General features: G+C 36.2%; 2 protein-coding genes and 1 long non-coding RNA gene across 12 annotated transcripts in view; 1 reads left to right on the top strand and 2 right to left on the bottom strand.

Annotated features, from left to right (window-relative positions):
• The window catches only part of LOC134470497 (uncharacterized), a 20,921-nt gene extending 18,689 nt beyond the window's left edge, over nucleotides 1-2,232 (bottom strand). The window contains exon 1 of the long non-coding RNA XR_010039427.1: nucleotides 2,057-2,232. This is a non-coding gene — a long non-coding RNA (uncharacterized LOC134470497). The remainder of the gene's footprint in view (nucleotides 1-2,056) is intronic.
• On the top strand, nucleotides 2,001-20,530 carry Nepro (nucleolus and neural progenitor protein). Of its 7 annotated transcripts, XM_063224964.1 has the most exons (10): nucleotides 4,278-4,431; nucleotides 9,467-9,562; nucleotides 10,058-10,120; nucleotides 12,180-12,259; nucleotides 12,594-12,725; nucleotides 13,368-13,445; nucleotides 14,809-15,170; nucleotides 15,453-15,514; nucleotides 17,655-17,914; nucleotides 19,893-20,530. In XM_063224964.1, exons 4-10 carry the CDS (start codon nucleotides 12,210-12,212, stop codon nucleotides 20,347-20,349), a joined length of 1,401 nt encoding a protein of 466 aa, XP_063081034.1. In that variant the 5' UTR covers nucleotides 4,278-4,431; nucleotides 9,467-9,562; nucleotides 10,058-10,120; nucleotides 12,180-12,209; the 3' UTR covers nucleotides 20,350-20,530. The 7 variants fall into 7 exon arrangements, with proteins under 7 accessions (XP_003469256.1, XP_063081036.1, XP_063081035.1 ...); XM_003469208.5 differs by lacking the exons at nucleotides 9,467-9,562; nucleotides 10,058-10,120 and adding an exon at nucleotides 2,001-2,201 and having other exon boundaries at nucleotides 4,277-4,431; XM_023564883.2 differs by lacking the exons at nucleotides 9,467-9,562; nucleotides 10,058-10,120 and adding an exon at nucleotides 2,049-2,201 and having other exon boundaries at nucleotides 4,383-4,431.
• Gtpbp8 (GTP binding protein 8 (putative)) overlaps nucleotides 4,894-22,287 on the bottom strand; it is a 32,801-nt gene continuing 15,407 nt past the window's right edge. Inside the window, exons 4-5 of one of the 4 annotated variants that reach the window (XM_063224969.1) lie at nucleotides 22,043-22,108; nucleotides 4,894-5,204 (exon numbers count right to left, since the gene is read on the bottom strand). In XM_063224969.1, coding sequence (XP_063081039.1) covers nucleotides 5,108-5,204; nucleotides 22,043-22,108 — 163 coding nt within the window. In that variant the 3' untranslated portion in view covers nucleotides 4,894-5,107. Of the gene's footprint in view, nucleotides 5,205-18,363 lie in introns of those variants that run through there. The other 3 variants (XM_063224967.1, XM_063224968.1, XM_003469272.5) reach the window with 3 other exon arrangements.

The following is a 22,287-nucleotide window of genomic DNA, read 5'->3' as shown; positions in this document are numbered from 1 at the left end:
CAGAATTATTTCAACTTAGGTTTCTTGGATTATTAATGAGGTAGGCAGTTATATGTATCTAAAGTGACCATTAAAAATGACTTTGTGTCTGTAACAGTTTTTTGTTGTTTGCTTTTTTGGAGTCTAGTAATTTTAAAGCATGGTCCTAGAACCTAACTTCTTAATGTATCCTGAATGTAGCCTGTGTTTTTTCCACAGTCCCCAGCTCAAGAAGCCCTGACTTCAACACTGCTCATCCAGCACTCCATCTCCTGGTCCTCCATTCTTGCTAATGATCTTAAATCCTCTTCCAATGAGTACACAGAGCTCTCATTCTCAGGCTCCCTCTTATCTTTTCATACTACATCCCACCAGATCCTTATCTGTAGCTATCTCTATTTTTTTCCTAGCTCATAGAAATTAAGGCATTTTGAACTTCAAGTCAATCCTTCTAAGTTCTTGATTCCATCCTTGTTAGAGTCCTCTGATACCTGAAAAGGAGAAAGGTGGGAGAGGAGACAGGAAGATGCCACTGAATATGAAGATTGAGGAAGAGAACATGCAAGGGAATAAGTATAGTTACCAAAAACTGGATAAAGCAAACAAACACACTGAGTGTGCTGGTATGTGATTGTAATTCCAACACTCTGGGAGGATGATGAAGGGGGACTGCAAGTTCAAGCACAGCAATTCAATAACTTAACCACCTTTGTGACTCACAGAGACCTGTCTCAAAATAAAAAATACAAACACACAAAAAGGAATGGGATGTAGCTCACTGTCAAGGCCCAGAGTTCAACCCCTAGGACTGAAAACAAAACTGAAACCAAAAAACAAGGGAACAAATTCTCTTACCTACCTAGACCCTCAGAAGGAACCAGCCCCATCAACTTCCGTCCATAAAGTTTAATTTTCATCTTCTCAACTCCACAAACATCATTGTTTCAAGCCATTAACAAAATTTGTGGTAATTTGTTAAAGCCACAACAGGAAATTAATAGGTATACAGGTCAACCATGCACTGCGGACTATATTACATTAAAGGGGTCTCTATACAAAGATATGGAGTGAGGATAAGGTGTTTAGGAAGAAATATCAAAGATGACAACTCTACGGCAATTGTTTTGTAGAGATGGTCCAGCTAAAGAAAGCAGTATCTGCAAAAGCAGAAAAAGAAAGAGAAAGGAGGGAGGGAGAGAGTGACAATGACTTCAACAAGGGAATAGACTATTATTTTAAATACTACTTAATTATAGTAAATGTTTTATGCTAGGTACTGTTCTAAAGCATACTATACTCCTGTGAAGTAGATACTATTAGTATCCTCATTTTTCCCATGGGGATACAAAGGTCTGGAGGAATTAAGTAACTTTCCACAGATCACAGAACTAATTATGGCTGTTTCCAAAACCCACGAATATGCTCTCTTCACATATTGGTGGGGACATCAGGTTAAATGAACTATCAGACATATATTAATGCGAAAAGATCAGCATAAGTTGGAATATCAGCTAGTCTTAGACACTGACCGAAGGAGGATGGGAATGATAGTCAGGTGACCTTTATAGTTCTTTGATGAGATGAAGTTTTGCGGGTCAGCTAACGCAGGAAGGAACCCTTCCTGACTACTCAAAGAAAACCCCCGTTTTCGTTTTCATCTCCACACTTAGAATAACCTCTTAAATTTCACTTCTGTTTTCCTAATGGCTGAGGCGCAGTTGGGGGTTGGGCCTCAGTTTCCACCTCTGTTAAAAGCCTGACAGTGGGGCTCAATACTTCCTGCGGGATGAGGGGCGGATAAATATTGACTCTTCACCCAAAATCACAAGAGACTCTGATGGAGCAGTACCAGTTTAAATCTCCCTCGCCAAGAAAGTCTCGCGAGGATTTGGTTACTGAGGGCTGGATTACGGACTGGGGTTTCCCAGTCCTGTTTCCGCCCAGGACTCCGCCTCGTAGGCCACCCCCACCTCCGGTCGCCCCTCCCGGCCCCGCCTCATCATTCTCCCAGCCCCGCCCCATCGCCTCCCCGGACTCCGTCTCACTCCCCTCAGTTCACCACACCGCTTGGTCTCACCCAGCTCCGCCTACGCTCGGCTTTCCCCTGCCGCGCAAGATGGCTGCTCCCATGCGGCCAGTCTCCGATCCGTGGAACCGCGTGAGGATCCTCAAAGCCGGGTGCCGCAGCACGGTGACAGTAAAGGACCCCAGCGCCGCCCTGAGTGAGTGAGGGTCTGGCGAGTAGGACCCACGTTTCCCCGGGCGCCCGAGGGCCGCGATGCACTGTGGGGGCGGGACTTCTGAGCCCGGGGCACGCCGGGAAGGGCGCGGACGCTGGGAGGCTTTGGTTCCGCTGTGTTCCGCCGGTCCTTGTGTCTGGCTGGGGACGCAGGGCCAAAGTTAGGGGGCTGCCTGGGAGTGTGTGTTGGGTTAGGCCCGGCGAATTTACCCTTTTTCACTAATCCCTTCTGCCTCCGGAGGAATTGGGGACGGTCCCAAGCGCTTTGGACTTTAATCACAAGGTCTCTGGACCTCTGTTTCTGATACGTTAGACGGAGCTTATCTTCCCTGACTCTTGTGGCATGATACGAGCCTCCTGACTTACAGACTTTCGTACCGAGTGTTCTGCGAACTGTTTTACCAGCCTGTAGTGATTGTTGATTAGGCATTGGGGCATAGTAGGAGCTGGTTAGTTAGTTGACTTTTCTGTGCCTCGGTGCACGTTTTTCCCTGTTTTTTTTTTTTTTTCTTGACAATTGTAAACGTGTGCATTTTATCCATTCCATCAACTGAGATCTGTTTTACAAATACAGAACTGCACAAAAAAACACAAAATGTCACAAAATATAAGAAGTACAAACTCATTACTTAAGAAATACGACGAAAGTAGTTGAAATGAGTTAGATTTTAGATTGTAGATGCTGTTTGACCCATTAACCCGTACAAGCTATTTACAGACATTTTTACATAATACATTCCTACTTTCCCTTTTCGAAAAATTTTAAAGAAACAGGATATTAAGACAATATTCTGCTATAAAAATGCCAGGGAGTGCACTTTCAAGTGGGAATAAAGAAGTACCCAGTCTCTAGGTCTGACTTAGGGAATAAAAGAGTTGATCCTATAAGAAAAGGATTTGGAACACTGCCTGGTATAGTAAATAAGCACTAAAATTACAGCAGTTACTGTTTTAGCAAATTTATGTTGCTCAGCGCAGTCAAGTCATCACAACCTCCTTTGTATCTGTCTTAATCCAGTTTACAGATACATCTTCCTCAGAAATTCATTAAGAGGATTCCAGTTAGGCAGGGGAAATTAACCAGTTCCTCATCCCGATGGCAGTTAGTCCTGTTTTCGCTTAGTCATTGGAACAGTAGCAAAATTCTCTGTTATGTAGAAAGTTCGGCTTCCACCCACCTAGTGAGATAGGTTCTTACCTTAGAGCTGTTACTTGTATCTTAGCTTTTCAGATTAGGAAGCACCTAGGCATCTGTGTGTAGTCAGGTACTCACCAAATATTGTAACTGATAGTGGGCATGGTGGTTTCTTTTTCGAATATAGTTGTACTTTGTATTTATTCTGGGAACTCGCATCCCAAAATTTGCAGGTGCTCAGGTAGCTGGTATAAAAGGGTGTAGTGTTTGTGTATAGCCTACACAAGCCACTTGTATATCTTAAATTAGCTCTAGATTACTTATAATACAATGTAAATGCTGTGTAAATAGTTGTAATATTGCATTGTTTAGTGACAAAAATGTGAGTACAGAGTAAGGATCTAATTTTTTTTTCCAAGTATTTTCCATCTGAGGTTGGTTGAACCTACAGATGTGCAACTTCTAGATATGGAGTACAGGCTGCATATGCTTGTCTGTTTTAAAGTGGTATTCAAATACAGTTCCATTGACTTGGAAGACTGTTGGTTGATTGTATCTTACATGCATAGCAAAATGGGGAGCTTAAAGATGATGTGACATATACCCAATTTCATGTTACTTAAGGCGTAAGTATACCCAAATGTCTCAGAATAGTCACAGGAAAGATTACATAAGTCATGGTGTGATGTAAAGAAATAAAATATATTCTGTTCTGTTTTGATTTGTCAATGATTTCCTGGAGTTTATATCATCTGTCACTTTTTCCCAGCCTCTCAATGTAATTAATATCCTTTGTTATGTTCATGCAGACTAATTTTTAAAAAATTTAAAGCAAAAAAGGAAAGATGCTTTTTTAATTGTATTTTTCGTATAGTAAACTTAATGTAGAAATACACACTGTCTCAATTAAACATCTCTTTTAGAATTTTGTATTGCGGCTGTAATTAAAGAATGCCATCTTGTTACACGGTCTCTGAGGAGCCAAATGCTAGATGCAGAAACAGATGTGTTATGTTCCGTCCTTTACAGCAACCACAACAGAATGGGCCGCCACAAACCCCATTTGGCCCTCAAACAGGTGAGGAGGAAGCCTGCTATTTTGTGAAGATGTAACTCACACTGCCACTTACTACTTTATAATTTATGGAAATCTCAGTAAATTACTTGTGATTTGTGGGTCTATAGACCACTCTTACATATGGGCTGTCTCTCTTGCTGCCTTCCCTAAAACCATTTGAAAAGCAATTTTTGTTCAAAAGAAAAATGTTTTTAGTAATTCTGTCTCATTCATTTTTAGTGGGTTAAGTAAAAAAAAAAAAAAATTAAATATGTGTATGTAACAGTGAATTTTCCTAGTTCAAAGATACAGTGATTTGATCAAGACAAAATGTTTAGACATTAAAAACAATTTTCTGAACATAATTGAAATCCTAAAACTTTTTTGTGTTGTTTTGTTTTGTTGGTGGGGCGCTACTGGGAATTCAACTCAAGACCTTGAGCTTGCCAGGCTGAGCTATATACCCTCCCCCCAAAACTGTTTTAAACAAAGTTATAAACTATTTATTGTGGAATATATATCTAATCAATAGTGTGCTGGAATAACTGTACGTCTAACAAATTGTGGTAAAAAGTAATTTTGTGTAATTTTTGGAGTGTAAGACAGAGTTGGACCCTCCAGTTTGGAGACTGCACTATTGCAAAGAAACTCTTAAACTGAGTTTTTTAGGTATTCATATATTTATTTACTTTATTAATTATGCATGTAGTGTTTGGAAGTCCAGTAGGCCAGAACTGCTTTGCAAGTAGTTGTACCACTTTCTGTGTGCCAAATCTGTGCCTGATGCTGTGTGTCTAGGAGTGAAAAGATAAACATAGTCACTAACTTTACAAATAAAACTCATAATTTAAGTTGAAAAGTATGAAGAGTTCCTCAATGGAGAAAGATCTAGCATCATGGTCTTTCTGTAACTTTTCTTCTCTAGGGTAGCTTTTATCTGCGTGTTCTCAGACCTAAGCAAACTACTTAATTTACTACCTTAAATTGAATGTAATACCTCTCTTGCTTCCTGATAATGAACAGTTACCCAGTCATGCAATTCAGTATTCTGTTGTCTGTGTTTTTGTTTTTTAAATGTAGCTCATTTGGTAAGTCATACTGTAAGGCAGTTGGCAAATCAAAATTTTCTCTACATCTGTTCTCTTCCCTGCATCTGTCATTTTCTTGCTTTAGACCTTGTTAACTTGGAGTTGTCTTATACTGATTTATGTTTTCTTATCTAGTATTTCCTACATTGTTGCATATTCTATATACCAAAATCAGGTTAATTGTCTTGTGGGTGTGCCCCCCCCCCCCCATCAAACCTAGGATCTTGAGCTTGTTAGGCAGGCACTGAGCTACATCCCCAACCTCTTAGGTTAATCATTTTAAAGCAACTTTAATTTTTAAGACTTCTCCATTGTATGTATCTTGAACAGTCTCCTTAGTTTGGCTTATGAGATCTGCTATTGTCTGGTCTCTTCAGCCTTCTTAACTCAGGCTTCACTTTTACCTTCAGATTTGTTCTGTTCCAGCCAGCCTGAACTCTTAATGAATCTACACACTCACCATGTTTGTTTCGTCTTGTGAGTCCTTGCTGTTCTGGCGCTTTGTGTGTTTCCAGCCTTTGTATCTGCTTGTGAAAGCTGTCTCATCCTCTAAGCTCCATTTTAAGCTTTCCCGATAGTGATCATCTTCTTTCCAAGGTGTAGCATTTCAAGTTGCATTTTTCTGATTATTAGTGAAATTGAATACATCTTTTTTTCTTGCTTGGTTATTGGGACTCTTCTTTATAGTTTTCTTACAGCATTTGCCACAGTGTGTGCTTTGGTACAGTTAATCTGTGTATGTGTTTTGGTTCTCCAGGATCCCTCAGATTGTCTCTTGCTTCTCTTACTGCTGACCTGATATTGTTACTACTTCTGCTGCCTTATAGCTGCTTAATATTTCATGGTTTACAGAGAACTTTTATAGACTTTAAAGTTTGTATTTTCTATTTTCAAAAGTGAGGTAGGAGAATTAGCCTCTCTAACCTTCCCCCAAGTGAAGCACAGAAAATATTCTTGATTCCTCTTACACGTGCTAGTTCTGTTTATTTTTATTTTTTAATTTTATTTTAAAAAGAAAAAAGTCAAGAAAAACAAAATCAAAAGAGATAACAGGAAACCCAAAACAATAACAATATAGGTTTTCAAAACAGAATGAAAAAAATTTAACAGTGGTTGTTATATTACATATTGTTCCTTTTTTTTTTTTTTTCCAAAGAAAGAAAAGAAAATTAAAGAAATAGAAAAACAGAAAAAGGGTTGGGGATTTAGCTCAGTGGCATAAGCCCCTGCCTGCCAAGGGTGAGGTCGTAAGTTTGATCCCCGGTACCGCCAAAAAAAAAAAAGAAAAAGAAAAACAGAAAAAAAAGGGTAGAACAATACCAAATTTAAAAAAATTAACATCATAAAAATGCTAGTTGATATGTTACCCATTATTATCTTAAAAAAGAGTTTCAAAGTCACAAAATCAAAGCATAAATAGTGGCTAGACACTCAAACATTTACAGTGCAAATCCTTCTGTTCAATGTTCCAACAAAAATTCAATAATATGGTCTTACACACTATATCGTTATTCCCTTTAGACCACTTTCCTGCCCTTTCACAGTATCTTATACTTTTATAAGTATAAGTTATACTTTTTGGATCTCTTTATTCTGTCAGTTTTTACTATTTTTTACACTAGAGAGACAATGTGGTATTTATTAATGTGAGTCTTGATAATTTCACTAATGAGGATATGCTCAGATTGCCTCCATTTACCTATAAAGGCCTCAAGATCATTCTTTTTTATAGCTGAATAGTGTTCCATTGTATAAAAATACCACATTTTTTCATCCACTCTGTGGTTGATGGGCATTTTGGTTGTTTCCAAGATTTGGCTATCACAACTCGTGCTGTTATGAATATGGTGCACATATATCTGACCTGACCTTTTCAATTTTTCTGGGAAAATACCCAGGAGGGGAATAGCTGGATTGAATGGAACCTCCAGTCCTAGTTTTTGAGGAATCTCCATACTGATTTCCATGGTGTTTGCACCAGTCTGCACATCCACCAACAGTGGAGCAGTGTTCCTTTTTCCTGTGTCCTTGTCAACATGTGTTATCAGTTGTTTTCTTGATGGCAGCCATTCTTTCCAGGGTGAGATGAAATCTCAGTGCTGTTTTAATTTGCATTTCTCCAATGACCAGTGATGGTGAACTTTTCTTCATGTATTTATTTGCCATTTGTATATCTTCATCTGAGAACTATGTTCATCTCCTATGCCCATTTTTGGAGACGGTCTTTGAATTTTGGGGATTTGATGTTTTTCAGTTCTTATATGTTCTGGATATAAGTCCTTTGTCTGAGGGATTGTTGGTTGAAATTCTTTCCCATTATGTGGGTTTTCTTTTCACTCTGTTGGTGATTTCTTTTGAAGTGCCGAAACTTTTTAGTAATGAGATCCCAGTTGTTGATTCTTTGAAGTGTTCCCCATGTGGTTTGCAATTTATTCATGAATTCTCTGCTTACCCTTATGTCTCCAAGATTTCTACCTACCTTTTCCTCCAGTAGATTTAGTTTTAATGTTTTAATGTTAGCTTTCTGTTTTAATATTTATATCTTTGATCCATTTAGACTTTAGTGTATGGTGACAGGCATAGGTCTAGTTTTAGTGTTTGGCATGTGAAAATCAAATTTTTCCAACACCATTTATTAAAGAAGCTATCTTTTTTTTCCATCGAACATGTTTAGTCCTTTATCAAATATAAGGTGGCTGAGTGTCGTTGTAGTAGTGTTTGTATCTTCTAATCTGTTCCTTTGATCCTCAGGTCTATTTCTTTGCCAGTACCATGCTGATTTTATTACTGTGGCTTTGTAGTATAGTTTCAAGTGAGGAATTGAGATGCCTCCTGACTTGCCTTTGTTGCCCAGAATTGCTTTTGCTATTCTAGATTTCTTCTGTTTCCAAATGAAATTTAGGAGATCTATAACGTATGTTGATGGTATTTTGATTGGGGTTGCATTGAATCTGTGTAACAGTTTTGGGAGTATGGCCATTTTCAGTGTTCTTCCTAACAAAGAACAAGGAATATCCTTCCATTTTCTAATATCCTCTTCAATGTCCTTTTTAGAGTAGTATAATTTTCAGCATATAGGTCTTTTCCATTCTTGGTTAGGTTGATTCCTAAGTATCTGACTTTTTTTAGATGCTATTCTGAAAGGCAATGTTTCCATAATTCCCTCTCAGTGAGTTTTTTGTTTGTGTACAGGAGTGCTGTTGATTTCTGAGTGTTGATTTTGTATCCAGCTATGCTGCTAAATTTGTTTATTACCTCTAGTAGTCTTTTAATGGAGTGTTTGGGGTCTTCTATGTAGAATATCATGTCATCTGCAAATAATGATACTTTCACTTATTTTTTTCCTATTTTTATTCCTGTTATTTTTCCCTCTTGTCTGATTAATCTGGCTAATATTTCTAGAACTATATTGAATAGGAGTGGTGATAGTGGACATCCTTATCTGATTTTAGAATGCAGGCTTTCAGTTTTTGTCCATTTAGTATAATGTTGGCTGTTGGATTGTCATAAATGTCCTTTATGAGATGGAGGTAAATTCCATCTATTCCGAGTTTCTAAAGGGTTTTTAACATGAACAGGTGTTGAACTTTATCAAAAGCTTTTTCTGCATTTATTGAGGTGATCATGTGGTTTTTGTCTTTGGCTGTTTTGATGTGATGTATTACATTTTTTGATTTGCATATGTTAAACCATCCCTGCATTCCTGGAATAAATCCCAATTGGTTGTGGTGTATAATCTTGTTAATGACTTGCTGCATTTTATTTGCCAGTATTTTATTGAGAATCTTTGCATCAGTATTCATTAGCGAGATTGGTTATAGTTCTCCTTTTTGGTTGGGTCTTTCTCTGGTTTTGATATCAGAGTGATACTTGCCTCCAGGAATGATTTAGGGAGCACTGCTTTTCTTTGAATTTCATTGAAGAGTTTAAGGAGTATTGGCATTAAATCATCTCTACATTTCTTATAGAATTGAGAATTCTGGGTTCCTGTTGCATGGAATAATGTTTTCCATCCTTTGACTTTTAATCTATGAATCCATCAGGACCTGGGCTTTTCTTTGTTGGTAAGTTTTTAATCACATTTTTGATTTCAGTAGTTGATATTGAGTTATTCAAAATTGTTCTATCTTCTTGATTGAGCTTTGAGGGTTCATATGTTTCTAGAAATCTGTCCATTTCTTCTGTGTTTTCCACTCTGTGTGAGTAGAGATTTTCAAAGTACGTGGTCATGATTTTTTGAATTTCCATGGGATCTGTAGTAATTTCCCGCTTTTCAGTCCTATGGCATGGATTTGAGTTTTTTATTTTTCTTGATAAGGTTGGCTAGAGGTTTATCAATTTTGTTTATTCTTTCAAAAAACAGCTCTTTGATTCATTAATTTTTTTGTTTCAATTGCATTAATTTCTGCTGTATTTTTTACAGTTCCCTCTCTTCTATGACCTTTGGGTTTAACTTGCTCTACTTTTTCTAGACGCTTGACATGTAGCATTAGGTTATGTATTTGTGCTCATTCTGTTTTCTTTGTATGACTAATTATTGCTATATATTTTCCTCTTAGGACTGCTTTAATGGCATCCCATAGGCTACAGTATGTTGTGTCTGCATTTTCATCGTATTGTAGGTATTATTTCTTCTTTGATTTCATCTGTTATCCACGGGTTGTTCAGAAAGTTGTTATTTAATTTCCATGTATTTATGCAGGTTTTGCAGTTTTTTTGCCATTGATTTCCAATTTTAGAGCACTATGGTCAGATACTATGTATGGGATAATTTCACTCCCTTTGCATTTACTTAAGAATGTTTTATGAGTTAATATATGGTCTATTTTGGGGAATGTCCTGTGTGCAGCTGAGAAGAATGTATATTCTGATGTGGTTGGGTGGAACACTCTGTAAATATCCACTAAATCCATTCATTCACAGGTATGATTCAGCTCTATTATTTCTTTGCTGAGTTTTTGTTTAGTTGTTCTATGTCTTTGTGACAGTGGGGTGTTAAGGTCTCCTATTACAATTGTGTTCTTCTGTATTTGGTTTTTCGTGTCCAATTGTGTTTGTCATATATAGTTGGGTGCTCCTATATTTGGTGCATATACATTTATAATTGTTAGTTCTTCCTCTTGTAGTTTTCCACTTACAAGTATGTGGTGACCTTCTTTATCGCTTTTAATCCTTTTAGGTTTGAAGTTCACATTGTCTGCAAACAGAATAGCTATCCTTGCTTTTATCTGAGTTCCTGTTGCATGGAATACTGTTTTCCACTCTTTGACTTTTAATCTATGAGTTTCTTTTTGAGTCAGATATGTTTCTTGTATACAGCATATTGTGGGATCCTGTTTCTTTTTGTCTTTTTCATTTTTATCGGTACCGGGGATCGAACTCATGACCACCTGCTTGCAAGGCAGGTGCTTATGCCGCTGAGCTAAAATCCCCAGCCCCTGGGATCCTGTTTCTTGATCCATTCTGTCAACCTGTTTCTTTTGACAGGTGAATTGAAACCATTTACATTTTTGACTATCACTGATATGTACTGGCTTGACTTTGCCATATTGTGTTCCTTTTGTTGGTTTCCCTCTTTCTGCCCTTGTTTAATTTCTTATCCAGCCTGGTGGTTTCTTTCTGTTGTTGTTCCGGAGATTGTACTCATTTTTAATCTCTTTCTAGCACATCTTTCAATACTCTTTCTAGGGTTGGTTTGGTAGATATGAATTTCTTCAGTAGTTCTTTGTCATGGAAGTATCTTTTTTCTCCATTAAATTTGAATGAAAGGTTTTCTGGGTACGTTAGTCTGGGTACGTTAGTCTACGTTAGTCTGGTTGTTTTCTTTTAGGCCCCCCCACCCCAAAAAGAAGAAGAATAAAGATGGAGTCCCAGGATTTCCCTTTGTATGATATTCCTGACAACTATAGATTATAGAATTTTGTATGTGCATGGCTTTGCTTTTTTTTTTTTTTTTTTTTAAATAAAAAATAGTATTGAATGCCTACTCAACACCATTCTAAGACCTGGATTACAGTAATGAACAAAATGAAAAAATACATTGTCCATGTGGAGCTTATAGGATAGTTTGGAGAGTATGACAAGTGGTAGTAAATGCTATGGAGAAAAAGACTAGATGATTACAATCTTAAATATGCCTATTTTTTAGCATATATTATTTTACATGTTATCTTATGTTTACTATTAAAACTTGGAAAGTGTGTCATACACCACTTTATTTTCCAGTATATCTCATTTGGAGCCAGTGTTCATGTATTTGTTCAGTGACAGTCACTTTCCTCATCTCTGAGATTGTACTTACAGACTGTTGAAATTTAGTTGTTAGTAGTTATTCTTACTTTCATAGTTCAATATTATAAATCATGTTACCTTAGCAAATTACAATCTTGAGAATTACTTTATATGTGTTTTGACCCCTGTTATAGCATCAGGCACATTATGGTGTGTTGCAAATTCTTAAGATTATTTAACCTGAGAAATTTGTTGGGCTAGATAAATTCCATATTTGTAACCATAATTAATTACTTGGGCTTTGTATTTCTTTATCTTAACAAAAATGGATACTGTGATATTTAATATGTTTTCATACTTTGAAAGTCTGGTTTCTTTGCTTTCTTGGGCTTATCAGTGACCTTACACATGTTATGTATATGTTAAGTTGAGCTGCTCTTCCTCTTTCAGGTTGAACAATGTTTAAAACGTTTGAAAAACATGAATTTGGAGGGTTCAATTAAAGACCTGCCTGAGTTGTTTTCTTCCAGGTAGGTTCATTGCCTTGTGATGTGATGGGCTGGGGATTTGATGTCCTGTTGTGATCTCCCGTTTGGATTTCTTTCTGCTTCATGTTGGAAGATAACCAATTATACCTCAGCTGTACAAATTTTGTTTCGATATGGGGCACTTGGTGTTTGTGGTAGTAAATCTCTCTTTGTTGGTGTGTGGAAGAGACCAGCATGACATTGAATATGGGTCACAGTAGGTTTTATTGAAACATCACTGAGTTGTTACCAAGCAGGTCTTCATTTGAAAAATGAGATAGATAGAAATGTTTTATATTTTAAAATGAATGTAATGTGTTTTTCTGTTTTTGTCAAGTGAAAATCAGAGTGTAACTATCAAAACGTGTGTGATCCCCAGCCAACCAGTGGTGGAGTTGACATTGATGAAGGTTTTAGGAGCCTGCAAGTTGTTACTCCGCTTATTGGATTGCTGCTGCAAAACATTTCTGTATCCTTGAATGTACTGAAAGGCTTTCTTGTGAGTGGGAATTGTTTGGATATATTTGGCAGTATTTCGGTTTGTAGGCTAGAGTCTGTAGGTATTCTTTCTAATCTGTGAAATTCTTAAACTTTAGTGTTGGTCTCCTTTTCCCAGTAAATGCTGAATATTGCCATTGTCAGAGACCTTGTTTCTTCCTAGCATGATTATCCTAAGAGCATTGACAGGTATAAATTCTTAATCTTAGAAACTAAGTTTAATAATGTATCTCTAGCAGATTGTATGTACTTTTAAGTTTTCGTTTTGCAGTGCACTTTTGTTTTTTTAAAGTATCATGGGATTGAACACAGGGCCCTCATACTGAGCCACATCCCTGGCCCTTTAAAAAATTTTTTAAAAAAAATTTTTCTTTTAAGACATTTCTTGCTATGTGGCCCAGGTTGGGCTCAAACTTAAGATTCACCTGCTTCAGACTCCCAGTGTGCTGAGAGTATAGCATATACTATCATATCCAGCTAGTGGAACATGTTTTAAGGCTTTCACGCCTTCAAGATTCCTTTTACCTCCATTCTGTTTCTATTCTCTCATAATTATAACTTGCAAACCTCAATTACTTTGATTTTGTTTTCCCACCTTAAATTGATTCTACAGTTTGACGGTGAAACACCTAAGATTGCAGGAGTTCATTATTTTAAACCTTGTCATGGTTGGGCTAGTAAGCAGATTATGGTATGTGTATACTTTTGATATTTTTCATTTCTGTACCTCACCCCAATTTTCTTATGAGTGTTTCATGTAGTTTCATGTCATATGTTGAAGATGTGGGAGTTCCTGTTTACTTGTGGTAAATTAGGAAGACAAATTCTGATGGTTATGACAAAGGACTAGGTTTCCTATCTGTAGCTGATCAGATTGATGTAACACCTAATGGTAAAAAATTAACTCCTAGGATTTAGAACTGGAATAATAAAAAGTTGTTGGCAGTTGTTGGCACAGTAATTGTATTGTAATGGGCTATTCAAAATGATTTCTGAGGGCGGGGGTTTAGCTTAGTGGCATAAGCACCTGTCTGGCAAGTACAAGGTCGTGAGTGAGTTTGATCCCCAGCACACACACAAAAAAGTGATTTCTGTACTGTAACGTATCTTGATTCTTTGTGCCATTTGGTTTCTGTTTTTTAATGGCAGTGAGAAATGCAATTTGACTTTCCATATTCACTCTAGACTTTGCTTGCATCTGAAACATCACCATTTTTTGAGGTGTATTATTGACATAAAGAACACTAGTAATACTTGCAAACTAAAGAGGCATACTGTTGCAGTCTCAATATATATGTATTGTCAAAAATGACTTGATGGCTAATTAGACTCAGAATTGAATCATTATTTTGTAAGTAAGAAAACTGAAAAAAAAGAAAATACTTTGTCTTCAGTGATTAAAAACCTCAGTTTAATGGCTTAAACTGATTATCTCGCATACCATTTTCAGTCTTGTTTTTTATCCTGCTTATTCTTAGAAGTAATAACATTTGAATTACCAGTTATTATTTTAAAATATTTAACTTGTATTGCTCTTTTTTTGTAGTTAAAAGGGATTTATTTTTTGCTCAGTACAGCAATGATGTATGCTTATTTTAAGGAATTCACAAATAACTAAGTGAACATGAAATTTGTCTGCGGTCTCATCATCTAGATCAGTGGTGACAAACCTGGGGCATGTGTGTTGTTTTGTTTTAAGCAGAGGGTATTAAACTAAAATCTCAGTATTCAGGTTTACTTGTCGTTGGCATTTTGTGGTAAGTTGGTTTTGGCTTACGGTTTGGGCATTGCTCTCTAAAAGATTTGCCATCACTGATTTAGATAAAACTACCAGTAGGATTTTTATTTGCATCCTTTGACAAATCTCCAGCTAGTTGTTTTAGAGTAACATTTTGTGCTTTGATTTTTCTGTTTGGGCTGGATTAATGGGACTATTTAGAAATACAGTGTTTTTTACCTACATTGGCAGAATTGATATCCATACTTACTCAGTTTTGAATCTTGCAATTTATTTTGTACTAGCCAGCTTATATCAGCCCTTTTTTGCTTTTTAGGATTCTCTATAAGGATGTTTTAAGAAGGTTGATTTCATTATATGAGCCATTGTTTGCGTTGCTTCAAGAAGTCTCTAGGATTCAACCAATGCCTTACTTCAAAGATTTTACCTTTCCTTCTGATATTGCTGAATTTCTAGGACAGCCCTGTCTTGAAATCTTTAAGAAAAAAAAGCCTACAGCTTTTGCAGCTAAAGGAGTAATTAAGTTGCTAAATAAACTATTTTTGAAAAAAGAACAATCACCAGGTTCCAGTGAAGACAGTTTGCTTAGAATTTCCCAAGAGGCTAAACAAACGAAGATCAGTGTACAGAGTAAGGTGGATCTTGGCCAGCCAGTAAAGAATACAAAAGTCCTTAAAGGTAATTTGCTTTGATGCACCTATTCTAATTAAATAAATCACTTGAAAGCATGCATTGTATAGAAAGACATTCAGTATCTCTTCTCGTTAACCCATACTTATTAGAAGAGGTATGGTTATCTGTGTTTTCTGAGTTTGAGCATTTAAAGTTCTTTGTTTCTCTTGATCTTTCATAGTTTTTTGCTTGCTTTCTTTCTTTTGTGGTAAACTAGAAAAACAATGAACTTGCGTAAAATTTCGTTTGTAATTTGAAAATAGTATCCTTGTGTTTTCCTTTTCACAGAAAAGTCATCAGGATTTGACGTGAGGGCTTTCTGCGAACAGCTGAAGCACAGAGCTATTCAGGTTAGTTAACTAAATTTAATGCAGCTTGTGATTTCTGCTAATTTGTAAAGGGTGTTACTTATCAAGGAAAGGATTGAATCTTGCTTCTATTTTTTTATTCCCGGCTAAGCTTGGTGTCTTTTTAGTTCTTAGTGTGTGATTTTTTTTCCCTCCTCCTCCCATCCCTGCCCTACTACTCCCACCTCCCTATTTTTTTGTCTAGAACTGGAGATTAAACCCATGGAGTGTGCTGAGCTATAACCCCAAACTTATTTAGACAAGAGTTTTGCTGTGTTGCTCAGGTTGTCCTTGAAATTGTGAGCCTCCTGTCAGCCTTTGGAGCTGCTGAGATAATAGGTATATGCCACCACTCCTGGGTTGATGTGTACTTTTAGGTGAATAGAGACAGAAGATATTTTAAGTTCATCTAGTTAGTTCAGTTATAGAATTCCTTCAGGAATATTGTAAAGACTTTCTCTAAAATTTAAAGTGACCATAAATTCCATGATATGTATTCATCGTACTGCAATTAAGAGTTTGGGATTTGCAGTTAGACTGATGTTTTGACTCAGCTTTGGCTTGTAGAGCTGTAAGACCTATAAGTTCTTTGACCTTTACATCCCTCTATTTTGTAATAATAGACTATACCTTATAGGATTCAGTTAGTTTTAATGCATGTAAAGTGTTCAACTGAGTCTGAAATATATGGTAAACATTCGGTTGGTGTTTGATCTTATTAGCAATTGTAGACATTTTCATCATCATCCTCATTTGTCTTGAGACTTCTGTTTTCTTACTGAGGCTTTGCTTGTAAATTCTGTTTATTTTGAACTTAACAATGGATGAATAAATCAGTGTCACTTTTTATCACCCAATCATGAGGACTTTTCACAAAATGTCTGGCTTCCTTTGTGGGGTAGTTCTTCCATTCTATTCAAGAAATTTTAACCATTTTTAATTAGTATTTTCTTTCCTGAACTTTTTACAGAGTTCAGCCTGTGCCCAATTCATGCATTCAGGGGCAGGAATCATAGGAATAGCTAATACTTTCTGTAACTGACATTGCTCTAAATACTCTGTATGGATAAACTTACAGTCTACCTTGTTGAAGTAGATGCTTTCATTACTGTTTTTGCATTTCATGTGAGAAAATTGTGGCATAGAAAGGCTGATGATTTTGAACAGGCCATACATGCATTTGATTTCAGTCTGTATTTTTTTACCATTACACTAGTCTCCAAAGTAGTTTTTTTAGTTCTGTCTTCGGAAAACCATGGGGCTTCGTGACCCTTGAAATTGTTTTTGAAGGTGGTTAGACAGCATTCTTCTTATTCAAGAATAATCATTACAGTATTTTTTAGCATTTGGCATCAATATGCTGTTTACTTTGAGGGCAAACTTCTTTTATCAGTGGCCAAACAGAATACTGATGTACTTCTATAAATTCCTGCTGAGTGTGAGAAACTTGGAAAGAGGATAAACTTTGAATGAAGAACAGAAGCAGACTTGGTAGATGTCATATTCTCATAAAGAAATAGTAAGTTAGTAAAATCCAAACTTGTTACAGAAAAAGAGGATTGAATAAAGGTGTCATCTTAGAAATAGTTTAAGTGGAATTGGAAGTGCTGCTCAGTTAAGCATTTTTTACAGGTTGGTAAATGGTGAATGGTTGTTAAGGCTCACTTTGTAGGCCTACATTCCCTCTCTCCTTGGTATCTTCAGTAACATGTATGACCCATCACTGAGGAGGATTATTAAGGACAGACTAAATTAAAAACAAGTGTGACAGCCCAGTGATGTCCAATGATTTTTTCCTCCACTATTAGGCTTTGCACAGTATTTAATCCTGTGGAATTTTATTCTTGTGTGTGTTCGGAGTACACATCAGAATATAGTTTCCTGTGTCCATTTAATTTGGTAGCAGATGGGTTTTGTTTTAGTATGGAGTGCAAGAGTAGTGAGGGGAAAGTTAGGAGCAGTGGATAAAAAATTAAGTATCTAAGACAAAAGGAATGCACAATAAATGAAAAAGTCTTCCTTCACTAAGTGAAAAATCTTCCTTTTAAAAAATACTTTGAAATTTTGATTTAGTCAGATTTCCTCTTTATCATATTTGTAAGTTAGTAGCAGTCAATATTTTTGTTACTTTGTCATATTTTAGGAAACCAGCTTTGAATCTACATGTTCTCAGTTGAAGCTTAAGACAACTAAACATTCTTCGCAGAAAGTAATAGGATTTCTCCATGCCAAAACTTTTGTGCAAAGATTCCGAGAGGCCAAAAACTTCATGCAACTTTCTGAAGAAATCCAAGTGGCAGTTGTATGGTGCAGGACCAAAAAACTCAAGGCTCAGGCCACCTTTCTGGGCAACAAACTTCTTAAAAGTAATCGGCTTAAACATGTAGAAGCTCAAGGTTATAGGTAAGTATATTACAAAAATTATGTATATATTCAGGTTTCTGTAAAAAATGTCTAGCAAGGCTTTAGGCACTAAGAGTCATTTCATCTGTTATTGTTACGTGAGCAGAGTTAATCTTTGGGAGGAAGAAAGTAAATTTAGGTGAATCAGATTCCTCATTTGTATTCTTTATCATTCCCAGTTGCTTATTTGGAAAGCATTGTAGTAAGCCTGGATATACAACTGCATGAGACACACTTAGTCCTTGGGAAGCTCCTGCTTTAGTGGGAGAGGTGGCTCTTCTCACCATGTCATTGCAGTTGCAGAAAGCCTACACTGTGCTATGAAGACCAATGTTAGATTTGATGTTTGTAGGAGCTAAATTTTCCACATACAGACATCTTCCTTTTAATGTGATTCTTAAATTCAGGCATGTTTAAGGTTGTGAGCATGAAGCATTCCATGAGGACACTTCAAGGCTTTGTATTTTTATTGAAAATATAATAGATGCCAGTGGTAACAATTTCAGATGAAAACATAAAGATCCTTATTTTTCCTTTACAGAGGTAGTCATTTGCTTGAACCAGCTTTTTTATGTGTCCATCAAACAATATTCTGTTCTTGTACCATAATCTCTTATTGATAGTTATAGATAGGGCTTTATACTGTTGCTATGGATGAACCATTAAAGCTATCTAAAATTTAACTTTTAAAAACTATGAAAAATACATTTTTGTTTCACAGAAAATATTGGCACACAACTGAAGTTTTGTTACAAGTTTTACCTGAGTTGTAGGAAAAACGTTGCATATTTCTAAGGGATGAATTTCTAGAGGGATTTTTACATTATGAATCCCCTAAAGGCCCGCCATCTAAAAGGGATTTGTTCCTTTAAGGTTGGAAATGTAGGCATTTGTTCAAAGATGATAATGATTCAGTCAGCAAAGGAGTAAAACCTTGTGTTGATTAAATTGTTAGTCTGTATCTTCCAAAACAGTGTTCTTTCATTAGTATTTTTTTTGTGGTACCTTACAATGTATTTAAGTCCATAATAACTGTGTGAAGCAAGCAGTATTCCTGTTTTATAGATGAGAAAATGATGGGTTTTTCCCAAGATGTTTGAACTGGGTATCTAACATTCAATTCTCTGATTCCTGTTTTCATTCATTCTCTTTCCATTTTGACTCAGCTGTACATACCCACCTTCTCCCCACTTAAAAGTCACTGCTATATTAAGACAAGAAAATGGTTTGGAAACATTATGTATTGCTTCATTATTATGGGCCTTGTCAGATTTTTTTGTTTCAAAAAAGGTGAGGGAGATGAGACAGAGATCATAGACCTACATTAACCTTTAAAAATTTCACTAACAAAGTGAGGCAGTTTCAGCAAGACACCAGTAAACTAAGTAACCAGTAAAAAAAACAGAACAGTCAGCTATTTGAGTTTTGAGTTTTCTACACTTGGAGATGACATATGAATCACACTGTGTAGCTGAAAGCTGTGTTTGTCTATGTCACAAGCCCTGTCTTCCTACTGTTTTATAAACACTTTCTTTACTCATATTTTTTTCCTTGTTTATTCCTGCCATAAGAAATTGCACATGAAGATACAGATTATTATATACCTGTAGTTTTTAAAAGTTTGTGATGTTTCCCTGTTTCAGATTCTGTTAAATTATGAACAGATTATTTGGTCTGAGGAAAAACTGATACTGAAGTATACAGGTATCTTACTTTAGAAATTGGTTAACTTTTAGGGTGAAATGGAGATACTTCTTTCTTCAACCTCAATCAGGGGGAAGTTAATAGTCTGAAAAAACAGATCTATTTTGAAACTATTTCCACATTTTTTGTTATGATCCTGGAATTATATATAGCTATAGGACCTGTAAGTAATTTGTGTATTTTCTGTTGGAAGTTGGTAAATAATCATGTATAATAGTGATGGAAAATTTTTTTGGCATTTTACTAAATCAGGTTTTTCTTCTCTATTGTTTAGTTTGCCAAAGAAACTAGAATGCATAAAAACATCCATTTGCAACTGCCTTCTTCATGGCTCAGGTATCAGAACTTCAAAGCATCATCTGAGGCAAAGATCACAGAATACATTTTTACTAAGAAAAAGGAAACCACAAAGAAAGTGGCAGTCAACCCTTTTAAAGGAAATTCAGCAGTTCCCTCAAGAACCTCTCAAGAGTGCTGTGGACAGCGGTACTAAGTGGAGTCTCTCACACGGCACAGTTCAGAGAACTGATTGCTGCCGTAACAATAAGCAGCCGCTGACTAACAAGCCTGCCACACAAACTAAGGAGAATCAGATTCATGGAAGTCTTACAGGAAGCAGTGAAAGTCAAACTAATTCATGGACAAAGATGAAGATAAATAAACAAAATATGCCAGGACCTGTTAAAGAGACAGATGACATTGATGACATTTTTGCTTTAATGGGAGTGTAGATGTTCATATATGAGATTTTTAAGTGTTAAGAAACTGGTCCACTGTTGTGCTGTTTTAAGTGGAGCTGCTGAGATCTTGAAATACTACTGCTTAGGCTCAGAGAGGAAGTGCTTCCATGCAGCATTCCACAAGAGTTCATTTCAGTTCAATAAACATATGCAGTAGCTTTGTATCATTTCATCACCAAGTATTTCTTTGGCTTTGACTGTGTGTCTGATGCTAAGATATAAAGTGTGTCACAGAATGAGTAATTCCTTGAAACTAGCAGGTCCCTGAAAAATTGAAATTTTGTAATTTATCAGTCAATTAAGACCTAATAATTGAGTTTGCCAAAAGCCTGTGCCTTAAACAGGGAGTGAGGTGGGGAGTAGCAAGGAGACACTCCAGAGGGTGGCTTTGGTTTCACTGGCACCATCACAATAGGTCCACCCAGGAATACCAGTGTTTGTAGCTTCTGATGGGTGCTATCATCACAAGAACTCAAGTTTTGTTACTAATTATATTACCAGAGACTGGTTACAACCATATCCTCTTAATTTATTTACCTTATATGAGGAGGATACATTTAATATGTTTTCAAAATGTTCTAACTCAGAATTACATAAATAAGCTTCTGTAATAGTTGTCTTAAATTTTGTTGTTACAGACTTACAGAAAATAGTACTCTAGTATATAAAGTGATTTCCTTTTCTTTGGCAATCTTTGTCTTTGCCCTTTCTGCCTATGTTTTATATTTTCCTTATTCCCATGGTTCTTGAACTGGAACAGAGGGTTAGTCACCTGGTCAGCAGTTTCAAAACAGATTCCTAGCCTCTTCCCAGAGACTGGTGAATACAGACTAGAGGGTGGGAGTAAAAGTCTGCATGTTTATTTTAATAAGAAGGGCAGGTGATTTTGATTGTAAGGGGCTCAAAATCCAGAGTTAACATGAAAAGCGGTTTAGCTTCTCTCCTAAAGCCTTGTCAAACATCCTGTTTTCAGTAGTTTTTAATCTCCAGATCTAAAATCTGAAACTTTGAAGACCGGCAGACTGCTCAAAAAGTTACAGATTTTGGAACATTTCTAATATCAGAGTTTTAGATTTGGGATGCTCAATCAGCAAAGCCTCGGCTGATACTCATTCCACAATTTAAAATGCTTCTTGAGCATCTTGGATAAAGGATAAAAGTAGTATTAGGCACTCAGGTTAAATAAAACAGCAGTATATATAACCTGTTTTTTAAAACTTGGTCTTCCCACTTCTGATCTTCCCAATCCAAGTCCTGTGTACACCTGAAGGTGAATGATTCCAGTGTGAAACAAATGGTATTTCTAACAAATAATCAATTTGTTGATTCACAAACCAACAAATTTTATCAAGAATAATTCTTTTTTAAAAAATAATTCTTTTAACATTTAAATAAGGATTAAAAATGATTAATAGGCATACAGATGAGCTTTTATTCTTCAACTTACCTCATTTTTTAAACCTCATTCTTTCACAAAGAAACAGCTTTTTACTTGTCCATTTTAATTTTACAAAACAGCATTTTACTTGTACATTTTCAAGATAAAAGTCCAATAAATAATGTGACAAACCTTTCTCTACATAGTAATCATAGGTTTTTTCTTTTTTTATGTGCTTGTCAGTTTATTAAAATAGGAAAACCAACTAGTATCTGTTACAATAAACAGCATAATCCAGTTACTTACACCCGCTTCCCAGGCACAAATTCAACTTGCTTTGCGCAGTTGCACGTCTTAAAGCTCAAGTGATCCCTGTGCAAAATTTAGAAACAGCATTTAAAATAATACTGAAATTCTTCCAGTTATTTAATTTTTAACTCGAATTGGCACAAAGAATTTTGGAACTTCATCTGAAGTTGGAGTCATTTAGATTTCCTATTATATTTACTATAAAGCATTTCAACAGATGGATTCCGGAATAGTTCAGAGCA

This window comes from Cavia porcellus, unplaced genomic scaffold (genome assembly GCF_034190915.1).
Source record: "Cavia porcellus strain 051 isolate PalLab524CR breed Dunkin Hartley unplaced genomic scaffold, mCavPor4.1 scaffold_15, whole genome shotgun sequence".
In the NCBI taxonomy this organism is placed as follows: Eukaryota; Metazoa; Chordata; class Mammalia; order Rodentia; family Caviidae; genus Cavia; species Cavia porcellus.
Note: the sequence above shows the minus strand (reverse complement) of the source record. Positions and strands in the feature narration are given on the sequence as shown.

What these genes read in the sequence shown, in the direction of transcription:
- Nepro (XM_003469208.5), top strand. Translation starts at nt 2,096, where the DNA reads ATGGCTGCTCCCATGCGGCCAGTCTCCGATCCGTGGAACCGCGTGAGG. An exon ending in CCCATTTGGCCCTCAAACAG is followed by an intron (nt 4,432 to 12,179) that starts GTGAGGAGGAAG and finishes TTCCTCTTTCAG; the next exon opens with GTTGAACAATGTTTAAAACG. An exon ending in TGAAGCACAGAGCTATTCAG is followed by an intron (nt 15,515 to 17,654) that starts GTTAGTTAACTA and finishes GTCATATTTTAG; the next exon opens with GAAACCAGCTTTGAATCTAC.